This window comes from Rutilus rutilus (assembly GCF_951802725.1).
Source record: "Rutilus rutilus genome assembly, chromosome: 6".
Lineage (NCBI taxonomy): Eukaryota > Metazoa > Chordata > Actinopteri > Cypriniformes > Leuciscidae > Rutilus > Rutilus rutilus.
In genome coordinates, this window is record NC_140214.1 from 41,669,480 (window position 1) to 41,690,122 (window position 20,643).

General features: G+C 41.5%; 2 protein-coding genes across 4 annotated transcripts in view; one reads left to right on the top strand and one right to left on the bottom strand.

The window, feature by feature from the left end:
• Positions 1–12,091, bottom strand: part of LOC311291753 (phosphatase and actin regulator 1) — a 58,959-nt gene extending 46,868 nt beyond the window's left edge. The window contains exon 1 of one of the 2 annotated variants that reach the window (XM_084410981.1): positions 11,973–12,091. In XM_084410981.1, the coding sequence (XP_084267107.1) occupies positions 11,973–12,039 (67 nt within the window). In that variant the 5' untranslated portion in view covers positions 12,040–12,091. The remainder of the gene's footprint in view (positions 1–11,972) is intronic. The other variant, XM_084410980.1, reaches the window with a different exon arrangement.
• Positions 12,092–13,256: 1,165 nt separating this feature from the next.
• Positions 13,257–20,643, top strand: part of LOC311291754 (NAD-dependent protein deacylase sirtuin-5, mitochondrial) — an 11,994-nt gene continuing 4,607 nt past the window's right edge. The window contains exons 1-4 of one of the 2 annotated variants that reach the window (XM_084410983.1): positions 13,257–13,369; positions 13,714–13,813; positions 14,063–14,196; positions 19,076–19,301. In XM_084410983.1, coding sequence (XP_084267109.1) covers positions 13,732–13,813; positions 14,063–14,196; positions 19,076–19,301 — 442 coding nt within the window. In that variant the 5' untranslated portion in view covers positions 13,257–13,369; positions 13,714–13,731. The remainder of the gene's footprint in view (positions 13,370–13,713; positions 13,814–14,062; positions 14,197–19,075; positions 19,302–20,643) is intronic. The other variant, XM_084410984.1, reaches the window with a different exon arrangement.

Here is a 20,643-nt window from a genome sequence, read left to right on the forward strand (position 1 = left end):
TAAAGTCTGCGTGAAACTTGAAAGTTGTCTTAGTCTTTTCTCCCCTATTGTGTCGTATATCTCAGTGAAACGCTTCTGGAACAAGGACACATGTGGGCGGGGCTTGATTGTGTCCTTGGGGAATTGATTGGATGGTTGTGGTTTGCTATTGGTGGATCTCATGTGAGTGACAGGTTATAGCCCCGCCCTCATCGTCGGGTTATTCTGATTCAACATTACCAGGAACATGTGAGTGACAGGTTGCCCCGTTTTGATTTCATGGTGACTTTGACAAAGTTTCAGCACATCTGACTGAACTACTAACACCACTAATAATTATATTAATGATGTACCCACATAATGTGAAGATATTTAAAGTGCTTGAACAGTATGAGGACGTCCGCTCCTCGAACACACTGTCCAGCGGCGCAGACTCGCTTCACGCTGCTTTAACTGGATATTAAAGTGGGGCGATAGAGAAATCCTCTCATTAATTTCTGCCATGTGCGCCGGCGGCTCTGAGGGAGTTATGTCATTATAATCTGTGCCGAAGCTCGTTTCCAGCCTCACAGATCTGAGATTCGGCGGCAGAGAGCGCTCTGGCTCAGCGTTAAAACGGTGGCACAAAAACATTATTCTTCAACGTTCAGAAATAACATTTTCGTAAGCTAATGGGAGCGTTAGCAAACGTCTTTTCATTTATGGGTCATGCTGAGAATATGATTTTCCTCTATGGCACATATTGAATTCTCTTTAGAAAACAAGAAGCCAATTTGAATGTTTTTCCTCAGGTCATGCTGATTTATTCTCTTGCTCTTAAACATGTTTATTTCCTCTGGTCCTCTTTTGTTCAGAGTTACACTGAGAGGATGAGTAAACGCACCAGAACTGCACACTCATCTCATCTGACAGTGTTTCTGATAATGAATCTCTGATAATGCATGTTGAGACGATAACTGTGGGGTTAAAAGACTCAACGCTGGCGAGGAGGATGCAGAACAACTGAACTGTGTGTCCGTACGTGTGTGTGTGTGTGTGGATGAAGCGTGTGAAAGTGACCCACATTAACAGGTTTGTCTCACATTAGCGACATCTAGTGGACGGTCTCATTCACTACAGTGTGTCACACCAGGAACTAGTGAATGGAAACCAGACGTGTGTTTTTGTATAGCGTTTTTTATAATACGTTAGAGTTGCACGATACTATGGAAGCATATGCGTAGCAATATTACATATGAAATGTAATATGTAAAATGGCAATGCATTTCTGGATTTACATTTACATCGGCTCGGAATGCATTTTTAATCTGCACATTGAATTTTGCTACATGCAATCGCAAGTGTCTTTACTGTGAGTGTGTAAATGCAATTAAGAAAAATAACATTTAAATGATCATTTTGCTACAGTTTTAGCTTGAACATGTTAAACATATCTAATCGTTTCTGTAAAACATTTTCATTTTCGTTTTGCAACTTATAAAGAGTTCAAATATGCAATCAATTAATGTATGAAATGGCAAATGTAAATGATATAATTGAATTTTCATTTTCATTTTGCACCAAACGCTGCACAAATGTAATGGAAAATTTACATTTAAATATAGAAATGCATTGCCATTTTACATATTACATTTCAGATTGAATATTGCTACCCATACGCTTTCATAGGATTCTGGGTCAATTTGATTCTTCAAATTTATTTATCAAGATTCTGAAGGGACAACTAAACTAACTAACATGTAATTTACTATAGGTTTTGACAAAATGATAATTGTTGCAGTCTATTTAAAGCGTTCAATTATTTTCAATTAATAATTCTTTTTTTAATTGTTTTGAGTGAATGATTCAATGACTCACTCATAAAGGCTTGTTCCCTGACTGGATGAATCAGTGTTTTTGACCGAATCTCTTGAGCGAATGATTCAATGACTCACTCATAAAGGCTTGTTCACTGACTGGATGAATCAGTGTTTTTGACCGAATCTCTTGAGCGAATGATTCAATGACTCACTCATAAAGACTTGTCTCCTGACTGGATGAATCAGTGTTTTTGACCGAATCTCTTGAGCGAATGATTCAATGACTCACTCATAAAGACTTGTCTCCTGACTGGATGAATCAGTGTTTTTGACCGAATCTCTTGAGTGAATGATTCAATGACTCACTCATAAAGGCTTGTTCCCTGACTGGATGAATCAGTGTTTTTGACCGAATCTCTTGAGTGAATGATTCAATGACTCACTCATAAAGGCTTGTTCCCTGACTGGATGAATCAGTGTTTTTGACCGAATCTCTCCAGCGAATGATTCAATGACTCACTCATAAAGGCTTGTTCCCTGACTGGATGAATCAGTGTTTTTGATCGAATCTCTTGAGTGAATGATTCAATGACTCACTCATAAAGGCTTGTTCCCTGACTGGATGAATAGCGTGCCGCACGAGTGCTATTTTTAGACCGCAAGGCCGCGTGACGTCAGCAACGTAAACCGGAAGGGGGTCAACATAGAAGCGCGCTCGCTTATGATTCATGCTAGTACTGCTTGTTTTCTGCCGGTTATCCCTCAAATAAGAACATGCCGAGTAAACACTGCTGCTATGGAACTTGCAGAAACGACTCCAGACACTATGACCGTCCACATATAAAGGATGTATTCTTTATTCGTTTCCCGAAGCCAAAAACCCAGAGGGATAAATGTGAACGATGGGTCAACTTGTGCGGACGTCCAAAAGACCAGTTCAATGCATTAAAACATTATTTTGAATGAATGAATAACTCTCTCTCTCTCTCTCTCTCTCTCTCTCTCTATATATATATATATATATATATATATATATATATATAGTTACTTGTAGGTGCTACTACTGCCTTGAATGACATGTATTTATCATAAAAGTCATATGTAGGCCTACTTTCTTAAAATACTCTTATTTAAATATGTAAGACATGTTCAGCCTCTGCCTTTTTCTAGCAAGCCTGGTCATGATACAGGTAGGTCCTAGATCTGACAGATTTACTTTTTCTGTAGTAAGGAAACAGCCTTAGGGGGGAGGGTAAAATAATTGAGAGAATTTAGATTTGATATTAATTAAAAATTAAGTGTTGTTGGTTGCCCAAGTAGCATTAGCGATCGCTAAACAAAAAATAAATACATTAATAATAATAATATAAATTACCCCCAACAACTGTCAGACGTAAGACAACCAGAGGACATAGTATATATGACAGACAGGACATAGGGTGGTAAAAGATAGCTTGTTGAAACTGCAAAATGTCACTGTCAGTGGCGTAAGGCGATGTTTTTTGGGGGAGAAATTCTGTCGATAACAATCTACCTCTGGATCAGGTCGGCTCTTTTTCCCGTCTTTTTCAGCCCTCTACACTCAAGCCATCTCTTCAATTGAATATTTGTATGTTCTTCTACTTCTATATCAGTGAATTTGGCACCGGGGACATCATTCTCGGACAGAGTTAGCAGGTTTAGCTCAGTAGACATCTCGTCCGTAAACTGTTTACATGCGTCTAGCATGAGTGACACGCGCGAGTTTGACCCCCCTAGCAACCGTCGCTAGCTTAATGAATATTAATGAGAAAAGGTGACGTATATCGTGCGGTACGCTATTAGTGTTTTTGATCGAATCTCTTGAGTGAATGATTCAATGACTCACTCATAAAGGCTTGTTCCCTGACTGGATGAATCAGTGTTTTTGATCGAATCTCTTGAGTGAATGATTCAATGACTCACTCATAAAGGCTTGTTCCCTGACTGGATGAATCAGTGTTTTTGACTGAATCTCTTGAGTGAATGATTCAATGACTCACTCATAAAGGCTTGTTCCCTGACTGGATGAATCAGTGTTTTTGATCGAATCTCTTGAGTGAATGATTCAATGACTCACTCATAAAGACTTGTCTCCTGACTGGATGAATCAGTGTTTTTGACCGAATCTCTCCAGCGAATGATTCAATGACTCACTCATAAAGGCTTGTTCACTGACTGGATGAATCAGTGTTTTTGACCGAATCTCTCCAGCGAATGATTCAATGACTCACTCATAAAGACTTGTTCCCTGACTGGATGAATCAGTGTTTTTGACCGAATCTCTCCAGCGAATGATTCAATGACTCACTCATAAAGGCTTGTTCCCTGACTGGATGAATCAGTGTTTTTGACCGAATCTCTCCAGCGAATGATTCAATGACTCACTCATAAAGACTTGTTCCCTGACTGGATGAATCAGTGTTTTTGACCGAATCTCTCCAGCGAATGATTCAATGACTCACTCATAAAGGCTTGTTCCCTGACTGGATGAATCAGTGTTTTTGACCGAATCTCTTGAGCGAATGATTCAATGACTCACTCATAAAGACTTGTTCCCTGACTGGATGAATCAGTGTTTTTGACCGAATCTCTCCAGCGAATGATTCAATGGCAAACACAGGTTTAGCAGTCTCTTGTCTCCACCTACTGGTGTAACGATGTAATGACACAATCTTTATTTGAAGCGTCGAGTAAAAGCTGGTTTACTGTATTTGGATCGCTACCGTAGACATCAGTGTTTATATCTGAACTATACACTTTTATCCCAGTGCTTCTGTGATTAATATAAAAGATTATAATGATACTGTGTGTTGAAAACACTGTCAGTGAAGATGTTTCATATCTATACAGGACAACGGCTCTCTCTGGACCAGATCTGAGTCACTGTGATCGGACTCGTCAAAGGGTTAATATACAGACAGAGCTGAATCACTGTCATTCAGGAACGAGATCGCTTGGGATCTTCATCTTTTATGCACATTATGATGTTTGAATATTTGGTTGCAAGGGAATAATGACCATCAGTCACATTTATCACCCTATAATCCATGTGTTCACTTAACCAAGAAAAAATGTGTTTTGAAACATTAAAAAACTGGACATTTTAAACATTCATGGAAAATTCAGAAATAACGTTTTCATAACTTCATGGGAACTTTAGCACGACATTCGTAGCATATCTGTGTTAGCTGGAATAGAGAATAGAGAGAGTCTGCACACTCCAGCAAAGACGAGAGACGTCAGAAAAGCGAGATCAAGTAAACGCTTTTACTGAAAAAAGGGCAAACGCTTCGGTCACGTGACCTTTGTCAATGCCAAGCTTACAAGGTTGCTAAAGGTCACGTGTGACTGAAACATTTAAGTCCCTCGCTATTCCTGTTAGCTGGAACACACATGACTTGACTTTTACAGAATATGCTCAAAATAATCTGAATTATTTCTTTGACTTAGATAATGAAGAACATTCAGGTGAGCTCAAACAAACCAGTCTCATTTGTTTTTGTTCTCACACTTTCATCCGTGTTGTTACTCCACCGGAGCTTTTGTTCTCGGGTCAGAAACTGTGTGTGATATGTCCAAGTCAAAGAAAAATAAAGCAGCAACTCATTAAGCTAACGAACACAGACACCAGCTGACTCTGGCTGCACACTTATCTTCTGTGTGGAAAGAGCAGTGCTGTATGTCCACACAACTCATCAAACTCTACTGTGTGTGTGTGTGTCTGTTAACATGTGCTAACATTCCCATTAAAGGGACACTTCACCCATTTGCATTAAGCTTTGTATTGTTAGAAACCCAGTCATATATTATAATAAACGTGGATTTTTCGTTCATTTTTCCCTGAGATGGGAGAAATAAGGATTTAAGTGTTTTACTTCCTGCTTATTATGACGTAAAAATCATCATTTTGCGTCATAATAAGCAGGAAGTCACATTTCATTGAAAAGTGTAGAGACTACAAACACTAGCTCCTCATTATTCCAGGGGGCGGGACCCGCTCACGCTACAGACCTATTACAGATCAGTGGGTGGGACTTGACTTTCTGAAACTAAAAGCAATATCCTCCATCTTGTTTGGAAGCTAAGCTAACAGGCACTGTGGAGCCAGCTGTGAAGATATGACAATAGCGGAGGGTAACGTTACTCAATACGATGTAGAAGAAGAGGATTTCGGAAGTCTGCTGCTCGAATCGGGTGTTTGTGGCTACCTTTACAAGCCACATTATAGCGAAGAGCAGCCGAGGCGGAAGACCTGCCTGTCGCGGACGAGAAGCCCAGACTGGCTCGGGTTAGGGCGGACTGGTGGCGCCGGTGATCTCACTATGCAACTACGAACCGCTACGAACACAGAGATAGAGTCCGTCTGCGGCAAAGAATTTCTCCTAGACGAAATCTCTGAATCAGACGAGGACACGGACGTTTGTGTTGTGAACCATCCTAGTTTCGCACGGTCGCACCGCATCTGACTGAACATCCCGGTAACGTTACCATGCAATAATTCACCATTTCGAAAGAAATACAAATGAGGAGTAATTCATTAATGAGTTCGCCAAATAACTAACGTTAGACATTTTGTGTGAAATGAATTTCAAGCTCCGGTTGTAGGTAGCTAGCCTTATGGACGGATGAGTGATTCATATGCTGTTCTGGATTAGTGGGAGTGGCTTGCGCAGCTGTGCAATGTGGTGCATTGTGGGAGTTGTTGTCTTTCATACAAATGCGTCCTGAAGTTACTTTCTTTCTTTCCTCGGTCAAGAAGGCACCAAATTCAAAATTTATTTTACATTTCGACTACATATATGACCCACTTTCAATGAAGATCAATGTTCCCATGGGTGAAGTGTCCCTTTAAGTTATAAAAACGTTATTTTGTTCAAATACATATTTTTCTTGGTTATGTGAACATTTAATTTTCCTCATTCTTCAATCTTTATCACTATTCCATCATTATTGGAATGTTACTTTGGAATGTTACTTTGGAATGTTACTTTGGAATGTTACTTTGGAATGTTACTTTGGAATGTTCTGAAACAAGTAGATACATTTAAAATTAAACAACGTCCAACTGAATTTGACACAAATTTCACGATTTGATTCGATTTCAGTTCACAAGTTTGCGATTCGATTCACTTACATTATTTTGGATTAGGGTTCGGCGATGTCTACCAAAATGGCAAATCCTTCTTCCAAATGATTGTTATGGTATATTTAACATAAATGGTCCACACAGCATTGTTTTCTGTAACAGTGCCGTCATCTGTAAATACTTGTATTGTTTTCTCGTAGTGATAACATGTGCTTGCATGATGAGAATGATAACAAGCTTCATAACCTGCATATATTCCCCTCTGACACGTGTGCTCTAAAAGAGAAAAAAAGCAAGCATAATTCATTACCTTGGCATAATGATATTACTCGTTCTCTCAGACAGACCTGTCGAAGGGCAGAACGCAAATGGAGAAAAGACTGATTACAAGTTTCATATGAAATTTCAAGGGATTCTCTTTCTGCCTTTCAACGAGCTGCTAAGAGTAGATACCTTTCAAACTCAATCATACAGAATAGTCATAAGCCAAATATTCTATTTTCCACCATCGAATCTGTTCTCCATCCAAAGGCTAATTCATTCCCTGAAGCATCTGTCTCTCTATGTGAGGACTTTGCGACATATTTTAATGACAAGATCTCCAAAATTACATCCTCGTTGTGTATTTCGGGGTATAAACTGTCCGATGTCCCACTCTCCTCTTCTGGTCTGTCTTTGAGTCTGTTAACCTCAGTTCTCTGATCGAGACTATGGCTGTGTCTGAAACCGCTCACTCGTTCACTCATTCACTAACCCCTACATAGTGAATGGCAGTTGAGTGCACTACATCAGCGAAGAGTGAACGAAAATGAGTGCGCGAATTCGGACGCTGACATAATTATCACGCGCCAGAGAGCTCGGACAATTTCGTCATAAACATTACCTACCCATCTTTAATATTGCCTTTTTTGGCTGTATGAATTGTATGTAACAATTGTATGTATGTATTTTTCACGTTTATTGCGTTATTTGATAAAAAAAGATAATAAAAACACTTGCTTATCATATTTATTTACTTTTTACATTTATATGTGAAAATAAAAGAGAACAAAACACTACACAACACATTCGTTCATTCAAATATAGATATAACGGTATATATATAAATAAATATCCAGGCGTCTGGTCTTATAAATGATTGTTTTCGTGCGCCGTTGCCATGGTGACATTTTTGTTTATTTTTCATTCGCGCTCTATCGCCTTATCGTGTTGGATTGTGGGAAATAGTAGGCGTTTCTCAATGTCAAGGAAGGATCCTCGGAAGCCAGAATTTCGAGGATGCTACGTCATCGACATCCGTCGAAGGACTGTTCCAATGTCGAGGATCCTCGGAATTTCCACCAAGGACTGAGTCCTTCGTTCGAAAAATATCCCATATACAGGAAAGGATGCATATGTGTAGCCTTCACGCTCTCAAATCACCCACAATCCTATGCGCGCAGCTTTGCTATCTTGTTCAAAAAATTCAAAATGTTGGACGTTAACGGAGTCGGAGCGTTAACGGATCAATATGCTTTCAAATGTAAATATATTTACGTTACCAAACATTTGTTTTAAAAAATAATTACATCCATTACTGTATGTTATGGGTCAAATTGACCCGCACTGTTTAAACACACTTACCAGTCAAATAATCAATATGATTAAAAAGGAGTTTATTGATTTAAAAAACGATTATATTGCCTGAGTGAACAGAACTGCGTCCATAGCAACGCTCTGTTTTTCATTTTCACTGATGTAATGACGCACTGACGTGCACTTGCTAGCCTGTTCCATTTATGTGTTCTCCGAATGCTAAAGAGGAGCCTCGCCTAGCCTCTGAAGGAAGTGACTTGGAAGGACCAGTCCTGCAGAAGTATCCTTGACATTGAGAAACACCTAGTGTCTCAGCAAGTGTACATCGGATGTACACTTGAAATTCAGAGAGGATTGTGGGTAAAAGTAGTGAACGAATGTAGGGAATGATGTCGTTCACTCAGAATTCGGACACCACTACAAAATGGCCGACACCCTAAATAGTGCACTATATAGTGGATAGGGAGCGATTTCAGACACAGCTTATGTCTCATTTGAAACCAACTATGTGTCCCAACGATGTCGTTCCATCTCGTTTCCTTGGGCAAGTTATTGAGACTGTTGGCCCTGACCTGTTGTCTGTAATTAACAAATGTCTCCATACGGGTACGGTACCTTTTGACTGTACGCTTGCCGCAGTGCGACCCCATCTTAAAAAAAACAAGTCTGGACTCCAAACTGTTGGCTGACTTTCGACCTATTTCAAATCGACCTTTTTTATCTAAAGACTCTCGAGAAAACCGTCTTAAATCAACTTCAGTCTTATCTGACTATCAACTCTATTCATGAAAAATGTCAGTCTGGTTGTAAATCCCGTCACAGTACTGAGACAGCGCTCTTAAGAGTTTTAAATGACATCATGTTAACCACTGACTCTGGGCAGTCTATGGCTCTGGTTGTGTTAGACCTCAGCTCTGCCTTTGATTTAGTTAACCATGACATTCTTATATCACGCCTTGAAACATGTGTTGGTCTTCGTGGCACAGTATTACAGTGCCTCTCTGACAGGAGGTATGTTGTCAATATTGGACACCATTCTTCCTCTGAAACAACTTTAAATTCTGGTGTTCCCCAGGGCTCAGTTCTTGGTCCTGTCCTGTTCTCCCTATATATGCTTCCACTAGGGTCTATTTTCAACAAGTATGGGGTCTCTTTTCACTTGTATGCAGATGACACCCAGACTGATATCCCTTTGAAGCGTGATGATAGGCAGGCATTACAGCCTATCATGGATTGTTTGGAAGAACTAAAACTCTGGCTTGCGACCAACTTCCTGAGCCTGAATGAGAGTAAAACCGAATTGATTGTGTTTGGTTCAAACGGACACTATGTACACGATCCTGAATTTGCATCTCTGTCGCTTTACAGTACCACGTGTGTCAGAAACTTGGGTGTTTGGTTTGATATTAATCTTAAATTTGATAAGCAGATAAGTACTGTGATTAAGTCGTGTTTTTATCATCTTCGTCTTCTGTCAAAGGTGAAGCGGCGCGGCTTCTTTACGGGAAGCGTAAGTATGAACCTGTCACGCCGGTCTTGATCTCACTGCATTGGCTGCCGATCAAATATAGAACTGATTTTAAAATTCTATTGTTTGTTTTTAAATCCATTCATAACGAGGCACCACAGTACTTGTCAGACCTGCTACACCCTTACGCTCAGTCAAGGTCACTTAGATCAGATCATTCTGGTCTATTGCAAGTTCCCAGGACTAGATTATCGTTTCTCTTAGTAGGATGAAAATAATCTAACTTAAACTGTGATTAATATACAGAAAGCGATCAAAGAACAATCCCTTTCCAATCGTCCAAGCTGTCAATCACACAGCGCGAGTTTATATGGACACTTGCCAACACTCGTTATGAAATCAATGACGCTGTTACACTGCACAACGAAGCTCTTACTGTATTTATATACCTCATGTTTGCATTGGTGAAATCATTAGTGATAGTGCAGAAACTGCGTTGCAATGATAAGATCTTTTTTCACGCGATCAACAGGCTGTCATCTGCTCAGTGCTCATCACTGCAATTTTTTATGTGATGGGAATAGATCTAAATACTTAAAAAACTTCTCACGATTCGTTAATCCCGATAGCTGTAATAGTAAAAACGTATAATAGCTGTAATAGTAAAAGTTTTCGATGTAATGCCAGATATTTCATATGCAAGCATTTCAGCCAATCACAGCAGAGGGCGTTTACACTGAAGTCTCACAGCAGACACGCCCCTTCAAACAGAGTGTTCAAACCAGGGAATGAAATCAGGCTAGGAAATATGCCTTTTATTTCTAAATTATAACAATTTTTGATCTAAAAAACATACTAACAATATAAGGGCACCCCTGGAAACATGATAAAATAATAAAAATAATCCATGGAATGGGACCTTTAAATAAATGTAAAAAAATTTTTTTTTAACTAAAATTCAGTACATGCATTTCATTTAAATAATAATAATACAAAACTGGTCACTTTTGACCACCATGCATGGATCACCAGAGGGTTTATGATTATTAATTTCCGTTTCTGAATGTTATTTGCATATATAAAATACCTATTATTTATCCATGATGAAGCAGTGTCGTATTTCAATTGAAACTAATGTTTGACGTTGCGTGAGTAAAAAAAAATAAGTCAGAATGAAATTCATTTTAGCACAGCTTCTGCTCACGTGTTTCTACCACTATCTTCTGTCTTAAAGGGACAGTCCACCCAAAAATGATCATTCTGGAAGACAGGTGTTGAGGAATGCTGGTAAACAGTGTCTGGACTCAGAAATACTATTGAAGTCAATGAGGACCATTAACTGTTTGATTACCGACATTCTTCAAAATATCTTCTTTAGTGTTCAGCAGAAGAAACTCATACAGCTTTGGAACAGCTTGATGGCGAGTATAAATGATGACAGATTTTTTATTTATGGGTGAACTACCCCTTTAAGAGCCGAATACAGTATAACGTCAGTTATGTATAAACCTCTCGCGTGGACATACGCTCCAGATTAAGCAAGCCTTTAGGAAAGGCCAGGTCTAATGCTGTTTTAGACCAGTCTCATCTGAGAGAGATTCTCCGCAGGGTGTGTGTAAGTGCACTAGATCAGCTGCACTACTGCACAGCTGACGATCTGCACACACACACACTGCAATATCACGCCTTTACTCAAAAACCCGAGCCACACACACACACACACACAATCTCTCTCGATAACTTCACAGCTGATGATCTGCACAAACACACTGCAATATCAACCTGAGCCAAACACACACACACACACACACACACACACACACACACACACACACACACACACACTCTCTATAACTCCATCTCTATATCTGATGCAGCATCAGTACAGCTCCCGCGGCCGCCTCGCGCGCGCTCTCTCTCGTTAGCGCTGACTCAGCTGAAACGATGGCGGGTCACCATGGCAACACGAGATGCGGCTGCTGAGCAACACATCTGAGGTGAGGTGCGCCGCCACAGTGTCTCTGCTGCTGTGCGGGGTCTGTACCTGTGCGGAGACTGGCGGACCTCCCGGTGTGGCGGAGCAGCGGCGCTCGGCGTCCATCGCCCTCCATCTGCGGACACACACACTCACACACACGCCGAGCTCGAGCTGCTGCTGCTGCTGCTGTCAGTTACACCGAGACTCGCGTCACGCGCTGCTCCTCCAGTGGGCGCTCGAGAGCGAACACACACACACACACACACACACACACACACAAATCGAGTTTTGCGTTGGAATATATCATCTGCTCATTTCTAGGACTGCTATCTGACATTCAGATAAAAAAAAATCAATTCCTTTACTGCTAAACATTAAATAATTATTGTTGTTATTAAAAAAATTAAAAAGAAACCGTTATTCTGCGATCGCAACCGCGTGATTGGTCAAGCCCGACCCGCGCTGAGAAAAGCAACGGATACCACGTGACTGCACTGCGCCGCTTCAACGTCATATAAGCATATAAGATGAGTGAAAAATGTAAGAAATAAAAATAAGATTAAATTAACTCATATTTACATACATTTGATTAAAATAAAGAAAATTATTAAAATAAATAATAATTTAATAAATTCGATTCATTTAAAAATAAAAAAGCAGTGTAAAAAAACCATAGACAGTGGTAAACGGTGGTAAAACCGTAAAAATAAAAATAAGATTGAACTAACTAAATAATTTAATTAATTTGAATTAAATTAAAAAATATATATACTAATACATTGGATTGAAATAAATTGGTTAAATAAATAAAATTATTTTTAAATAAAATACATACAAATATTTGAATAAAGTAAATAAATGAAAATGATTAAAATAAATAAAATTAGATTCTAATAAATAAAATAAATACATTTGATAAAACCTCATTTAAAAAGTAAGAAAGCAGTGTAAAAACTAAGTAACTAAATTAACAAATGTATTAAAATGAAATTTTATTTACATAAATAATGAATTAATAGATTTGATTAAAATAAATGAATACAATCTAACGGTACAGTACATAAAAAAACGCTATGAAGTAATGTAATAAGAACTGAATATCTTACACAATTATATAATTATTTTTTCGCAGTAATAATAGTTTACTCATTACATTTAAAGATGATTCACTGGGATCCTAGAAACAAGTGTGAATGTAATGTTTTCGACTTTTTATATCATAATTATGATGATTTTGGTTCTTATGTAGCAGAAATGGGCCACATCTACAGTATGATCACGTGTTTGACTGCAGTCTCGTGATCTTCCGCTAGAGGGCGCAGTCCGCTTCAGTCGAGCCGCAACATCACCATAGAAACAGACGCGCTTTGCGACACGTGGGCACACTTTACGACATGTTTACGTAGTTTACGGTAGTAGGACGTGTAGCAATTCACGTGTAGCGTGAAAAAGTTATTATTAAGGTTATTATCAGCTCTTATTACGAATGTATATCTGTAGTATGTGGATAACGGGCAGCTGTTTATACATTCAGCTCGATGTCAAAGATGTGAAGCGTTCAAATGAGGCTCTTCTGCTGTGTGATGAGGATTGATTTAATGTTGATGTTGTCTGTGGATCAACAAGTGTTTTCCCCGTGCAACTTAACTGTCTTACTGTGTCGTGTACTATACTCACACACTGACTCTGTCTGATGCTGTTTAACTGTAGAATAAGTTAACTTGATCTCTGAACTTTAAGGAACTGTGTTTAGCTTGTGACGTGAAAAAACAGATTGATATATTATACATGTGTGTGTGTTTGACAGAGCAGAACTCAGTAAATTATGGTGAATCAGCTGATGTTGAGGGCGGCTGCTCACTGCGGGAGATTGACAGCTGTCAATCAACTCACACGGACACACTCAGGTGCGTGACGTCACGTTCGCGTTCAGCTAAATGTTTTCTAGACTAGTTAGTAGGGCTAGGAATAGTAGAAGTAGACGATATAATTGATTATCATGATATAAGGCGATTATCAATAAAGTATTTTTTACATATTGCCCAGCCCTCGATCGCCCTTGTTACACAAACTTATAAGTAAACTGTGACACAGACCTGTATATGTCGATGTGTAGTAAAGAGGCTGGGTGTGTGTGTGTGTGTGTGTGTGTGCAGATATGGCAGAGTTCCGAGAGGTTTTCTCTAAGGCGCGTCAGATCGCCGTCATCACTGGAGCAGGAGTGAGTGCAGAGAGTGGAGTGCCGACTATCAGAGGAGCTGAAGGACACTGGAGGACCTGGAAAACACAGGTTACACACTCACATACACTCACACACACACTGTGTCTCTCACTCACTCACTCACTCACTCACTGACACACACTATCTCTCACTCACTCACTCACTCACTCACTCACTCACTCACTCACTCACTCACTCACACACACACACACACACACACACACACACTCTCACTCTCTCTCACTCACACACACTCTCTCTCACTCACTCACTCACTCACTCACTCACTCACTCACTCACTCACTCACTCACACACACACACACACACACACACACACACACTCTCTCACACTCACTCACTCGCACTCACACACTCAGACACACACTCTCACTCTCAGTCACACACACACACACTCTCTCTCACACACTCTCACTCACTCACACACACTCTCACTCACTCTCACACACACACACACACACTCACTCTTACTCACTCACTCTCTCTCTCACACACACACACACACACTCACTCACTCACTCACACACTCACACACACACTCTCAGACACACACACACACACACACACTCTCACTCACACTCACATAAACTCTCACTCTCTCTCTCACTCACACTCTCACACATATACACACACACACACACTCTCTCTCTCTCTCTCTCTCTCTCTCTCTCTCTCTCTCTCTCTCACACACACTCTGACACACACACTCTCTCTCTCTCTCTCTCTCTCTCTCACACACACACACACACACACACACTCTCTCACTCACTCACACACACACACACACACACACACACACACTCTCTCACTCACTCGCACTCACACACACTTGCATCAGTCCATCACAAGTGCTCCAGAAACTGACAAGTTTAATATTTCATCTTTGTGTTGGTATTGCAAAACCACCAGTTTGTTATTTTGATTTGACTGAAATGCATCGGCCGTCTTTACATAATTTGACAACACTCTCACAGATTCTGTGCTGAGTAAAACTGAAGATGTGTCTGAGCGCTGTAATGTTCTGCCTGCGCTCCAGACTGAGCTTGATAACACAACAGACTCCAACCCTTCCCACGCTGCAGAACACTTGTGTTCTTCCTCAGTCTTTCTGTCTTGTTTTCCTGTACAACATTCTTAAATCAAGATGACTTTACCGGAGGATAAGCTTGAGTCAGCACGTTCAGTCAGGCGCTTACAGCAAGAAATGCATAACTGATATAGAACATGTTGACAAAAAGATTGAATGCAATTTTTGGCAATAGAGAGATTTATGAGCCTTTCAAGGGAACTGGAGCTGCGTCGAAACGCTGTGGGAACGGCCCTGCGTGATTGCCTCATGAAGCACGTATGGATTATGGAATCAGTCCAATGGCGAGACGGAACGTCACAGGCGGGTGACGTCATCGACCAGAAACTATAAAGCACACCTGAACCATAACAGCACCAGCCTCTGATAGGCTGAAGCAAGCGCTCTGTGTGAATCATTGTCTGAAAGTGTTTTTGTCTGGACGCACTGCGGTTTCTTCCGCCCAGGCTGAGGCCCCGGTACTGCAATTATCCCTTTCTGAGGAGCTGGACGTGTGAGTATTGGTACAGGAGATACTGAAGACTCCGTCTCCTGCATGTGAGGAGCTTATAGAGGTCCTCACTCGTGCTGTAGAGAAATTAAGCATTGAGTGGCCAGCGGATAAACAAGAGTCAAGGCAAGCTCGATGAACGCTTTCTGCCATCCTGCATGCAGCCTCCACGCCGGTGCTTGCCGTTCTTTCCCGACCTCAACACTGAGGCGTCGAAGTCCTGGATAAGACGGTTTCGTACTGTGTATTTAGTCCCCAACTGTCAACATTGTAACATTCTAATATTATTACTTATTCTAATGCGGTTATCGAAGCCCAGGGCTGAAGAGACGCTTGCGAGCCATCTCTCTCCTGAGTCTGCATCGTCCTTCAATTTTTATTTATTTATTTACCTTTATTTTACCAGGAAATAATCCCATTGAGATTCAAAATCTCTTTTTCAAGGGAGTCCTGGCCAAGACAGCAGAATAGTAGTTCCATATTAAAAAAATATACCGACATTTGACAGAAAAAAACAGTTGGCAATTTAACATCATCTCAACATCATCACCAGCAGCGCTCAGTAAAAACACATGTGCATTCAGTACTCAAATAGTCCTTTATCCTAATTTTAAACTGTGTCATTGTCGGTAAATAGTAAAATTTGAGCTGATTCTGCAATTTATTCCAGGAAAAAGGTGCAAAAACTTTAAAGGCGCTTTTACCGAAAACAGTTCGCGTTCATGGAATATCATACATAATTTGCCCATGTGATCGAAGATTACATTTCCTGGTAGTGACTTTAGGAGTCAGAAGAGAACATAAGTAAGGAGACAGTTTGCACAGTATGGCCTTAAAAATAAAAATAAACCAGTGCTCCAGCCTGCAATTGTGCAAAGATGGCCAACCAACACTCTCATACAGGCTACAATGAGTACGAAAATTAGAATTAGTTACAAATCTTAGTGCTGCATGATATACTGAATCCAGCATTTTCAAAGAAGATTGATTCGCATGCATGTATAAAATATCACCATAATCCAGCATTGACACAAATGTTGTTTGTATAAGTGTTTTTTCTCGTACTAAAAGAGAAACAGCCTTTGTTTCTATAATAGAAACCCAACTTTAACAACTTTAAGTTTGTTAAACACACTATATGACAAATTTTCTTCTTTCTTTTCTTGTTTCTTGCCCTTGTCAAGGATGGGGCAGAACAATACAAAACGGTATCATCGGCATACAAATGACACTTTGCTTTTGTTACATTCTGACACAAGTCATTTATATAAATAGTAAATAAAATTTGAAGCACCGGCATTACCCACCAAGCCACTCCGATATACATCGGCTTTGGTGGGTAAAGCTTATTCGGCGGCAGGTCAGGCTGCGGCATCCCTGCACACCATGTCAATCATGCAGGCATACCAGGCTGACCTACTAAAAGACATGAGTGAGAGTTACTGAGAGGCATTTATGGCTGAACCTCTCAGGAATGAAGGAGAGAGAAAAACCATTCCTTCTGGACGCCCCGCTTTCCCCTGCTGGCCTCTTTGATGACTCCGTAAACACAGTCATCGAGAGGTTTCAAGAAGAAGAAAAAAACAGGCGGCAGCGTTCCAGAAATTCCTGCCACTCCGCACTCATGTCTTGGGGCGGGAGCAGCCCCGGCCGTCGACCAGCTCCTCACACCAGGCGCAGCAGAAGCAGTGTCGCGTCTCTCCCCTCAGAAAGAATAGGGACTTTAAGCAACAGCCTAAGTTCTAATCACAGGCGAAGTTCTCTAAGAGCAAAACGGATCTGAGGACCGTTATTGTTTCGAAGAGGGCTTCGTCTAAAAAGAAGTGCTGACGCAGCTGGCTTTTGAGGGTAGTCCCCGCCGAGATAACCTAATTTCACAGTGCCTGTTTTTTCTCGGTGCCATCAGGGGACCGTTCTGCCAACCCCGCCTTTATACCGGGGTGTAGAGGGTCCCAGCGAGCGTTTTCCCGAGGGGCGCTCACTCCCTCCGAGGAGGGGCCTAGAGCAGTCAGACCAGCTGTTTCCTGCCGGTAAACTGTGGGAACTGTGGGCTTGGCCTCTGAGGGGGCCTAGCTCTTAAGTTCAGGTCTCTCAGCCGAGGTTGTGGAGACCATCCTCCACTCCAGAGCTCCATCAACAAGGAAACTGAATGCCTTGAAGTGGAGTTTATTCACTTTCTGGTGTGGAGAGCACCAGCTGGACCCGGTTAACTGCTCGGTGGGTGCAGTGCTGGAGTTCCTGCAGGAGCGCTTCTCTGCAGGGTTGTCCTCCTCCGTGGCGGCACTAGCTGCTTACCACATCCCTGTGGAGTGGAGTTTCTGTGGGGAGACACCCATTAATAACTTGTTTTCCTTCGTGGCCAGCAGTCTGCATGAAGGCGCCGACATGGGACTTGGCCATTGTACTTGAAGGCCTCTCCCTAGCTCCGTTCGAACCCGTTGAAGTAGTTGCTGAGAAATACCTCACTCTTAAAACTATTTTTGTTCTTGCTATCTCGTCTCTTAAGAGAATTGGAGACGTTCAAGCATTCTCGGTTTCACCCTCGTGCCGGGAATTCTCGCCTGGCATGGTAAAGGCCTTCCTTCACCCTAGGCCTGGCTATGTTCTGAAGGTCCCTACTAATACTGTTAGACCTATTATACTTAAGACTTTCTGTCCTCCTCCTTTTCTGACGTCAGACCAAGAGAAACTAAATCTGCTGTGCCCTGTTAGGGCCTTAGATGCTTATGTACACAGAGCTGCCCTGGGGAGGAATTCTGAACAGTTGTTCGTTTGCTTTGGTTCACCCAGGGAGTCCTGCATCTAAGCATTCATCTTATGGCGTCATGGGTATTATCCTGCATCATCTTATGGCGTCATGGGTATTAGCGTTCCCACAGCGTTTCAAAGCAGCTCAAGTTCCCTTGTTAGGGAACGTCTCTGTTACGTATGTAACCCTAGTTCCCTGAAGAAGGAACGAGACACTGAGTCACCTTGCCACAATCGACTTGCTTCAGCCTATAAAAAGTTGACACTGTTTGGTTCAGGTGTGCTTTATAGTTTCCTGGTCGATGACGTCACCCGCCTATGACGTTCCGTCTCGCCATTGGACTGATTCCATATGTGCTTCATGATGCAATCACACAGGGGTGTTCCCACAGTGTTTCGACACAGCGTCTCATTCACTCTTCAGAGAACTAGGGTTACATGCGTAACTGAGACTTTAAAAAAAAAAAATATCAACCAACTTTGGGAAGTCGTTATACCCTGTTGTTCAAATTCACCAGGTTACAGTCCAATGCGATTACATGAACTATCATTCTCAGGAAAAAGAAAGCGTAGTCCAGTGTTGAGCATGTGTGTGTGTGTGCAGGATCTGGCCACGCCGCAGTCGTTCTGCCGTCACACCAGCAGGGTGTGGGAGTTCTACCACTACAGACGAGAGCTGTGTCTGCAGGCCGAGCCCAGCGCTGCTCACAGGGCCATCGCTGAGTGTGAGGAGCGGCTCCGCCGACAGGGCCGATCGCTGGTGCTGATCACGCAGAACATCGACCAGCTGCACCAGCGCGCCGGATCCAAGCACGTGCTGGAGGTCCACGGTCAGAACACACACACCTCCTCACACACTTACTCACACACACACACACACACACACACACACACACACAATCACTGGTGCTGATCACACAGAACATCGACCAGCTGCATCAGCGCGCCGAATACAAGCACGTGCTGGAGGTCCACGGTCAGAAAACACACACCTCCTCACACACTTACTCAGAGATGCGTTTTCAGTTGTGTTTTGAATGTTGTCAGGGATTCTGCTTCCCGGATGAGGGTGGGGAGAGCATTCCACCAGCAGGGAACTGTGAATGAGAATGTTCTGGAGAGTGATTTTTTTGGCTCTCTGTGATGGAACCACGAGCCGTCGCTCATTGACCGATCGTAAGGCTTCTGGTAGGGATGTAGACTCGTTTGTAGAGGTTTAGTTGCACATGATGGAAGTCCAGCCAGAAGAGCACTGCAGTAGTCAAGCCTAGATATGACCAGGGCCTGGACCAGAAGTTGTGTTGCATGCTCAGTTAGGAAAGGCCTGATCTTCCTGATGTTGTGCAGTGCAAACCGGCATGATCGAGCTGTCTTTGTAATTTGGTCTGTGAAGGTCAGCTGGTCATCCAGTATTACTCCAAGATTTCTGACCGACCTTGATGGGGTGATTGATGATGAATCTAATAGTGAAGTCGTGCTGTAGAGACGGATTGGCAGGGAGGACGAGAAGCTCAGTCTTTGCCAGCTTGAGCTTCAGGTGATGTTCCTTCATCCATGCCGAGATGTCCGGCAGACAGCTTGAGAACGATACACAGAAGTCATTATTTCACATACTGATCGCATTTCATTTTGAAAATATACATTACGTTTACTTTCTGGCCACAATGATTTCTCTAGCAAAGGATCATAAAGTAGTGATGGGCGCTTTTGAAACACGCTTCAAGAAACCTTTGTGAATCGTTTGCTTCAAACCAGTGATTCTGAGCACCTATCAAACTGTCAAAGTCATGTGATTTCAGTAAACGAGGTCTCGTTACTTCATAACTGTGTCGAAACGTTTCGAAAGTGCACTGGATCGCCTCGTGATCTGTTTTAACCAGTTTTATACATTTTTAATGAAACATTTGTACTTTAGAAAAAAGAGTTTTAGTTAGTAGTTTCTTATTTGGCTGAATAACAAAAAAACAAGCTCTCCATAAAACCATAAATCACTGAGATGTATTAAAATAACATATTATGATGACACTTCATATTTAATGGTGATAGATGATTTGTTAATCGCATATTTTACACATTCAATAAAACATTTGCAGTTGGTTTGAAAAAGGTTTTTATAAATGTATTTTGCTGCATTTCCAGTGTTGTGACCAGCAGGGGGTGCCAGCGTGTGGT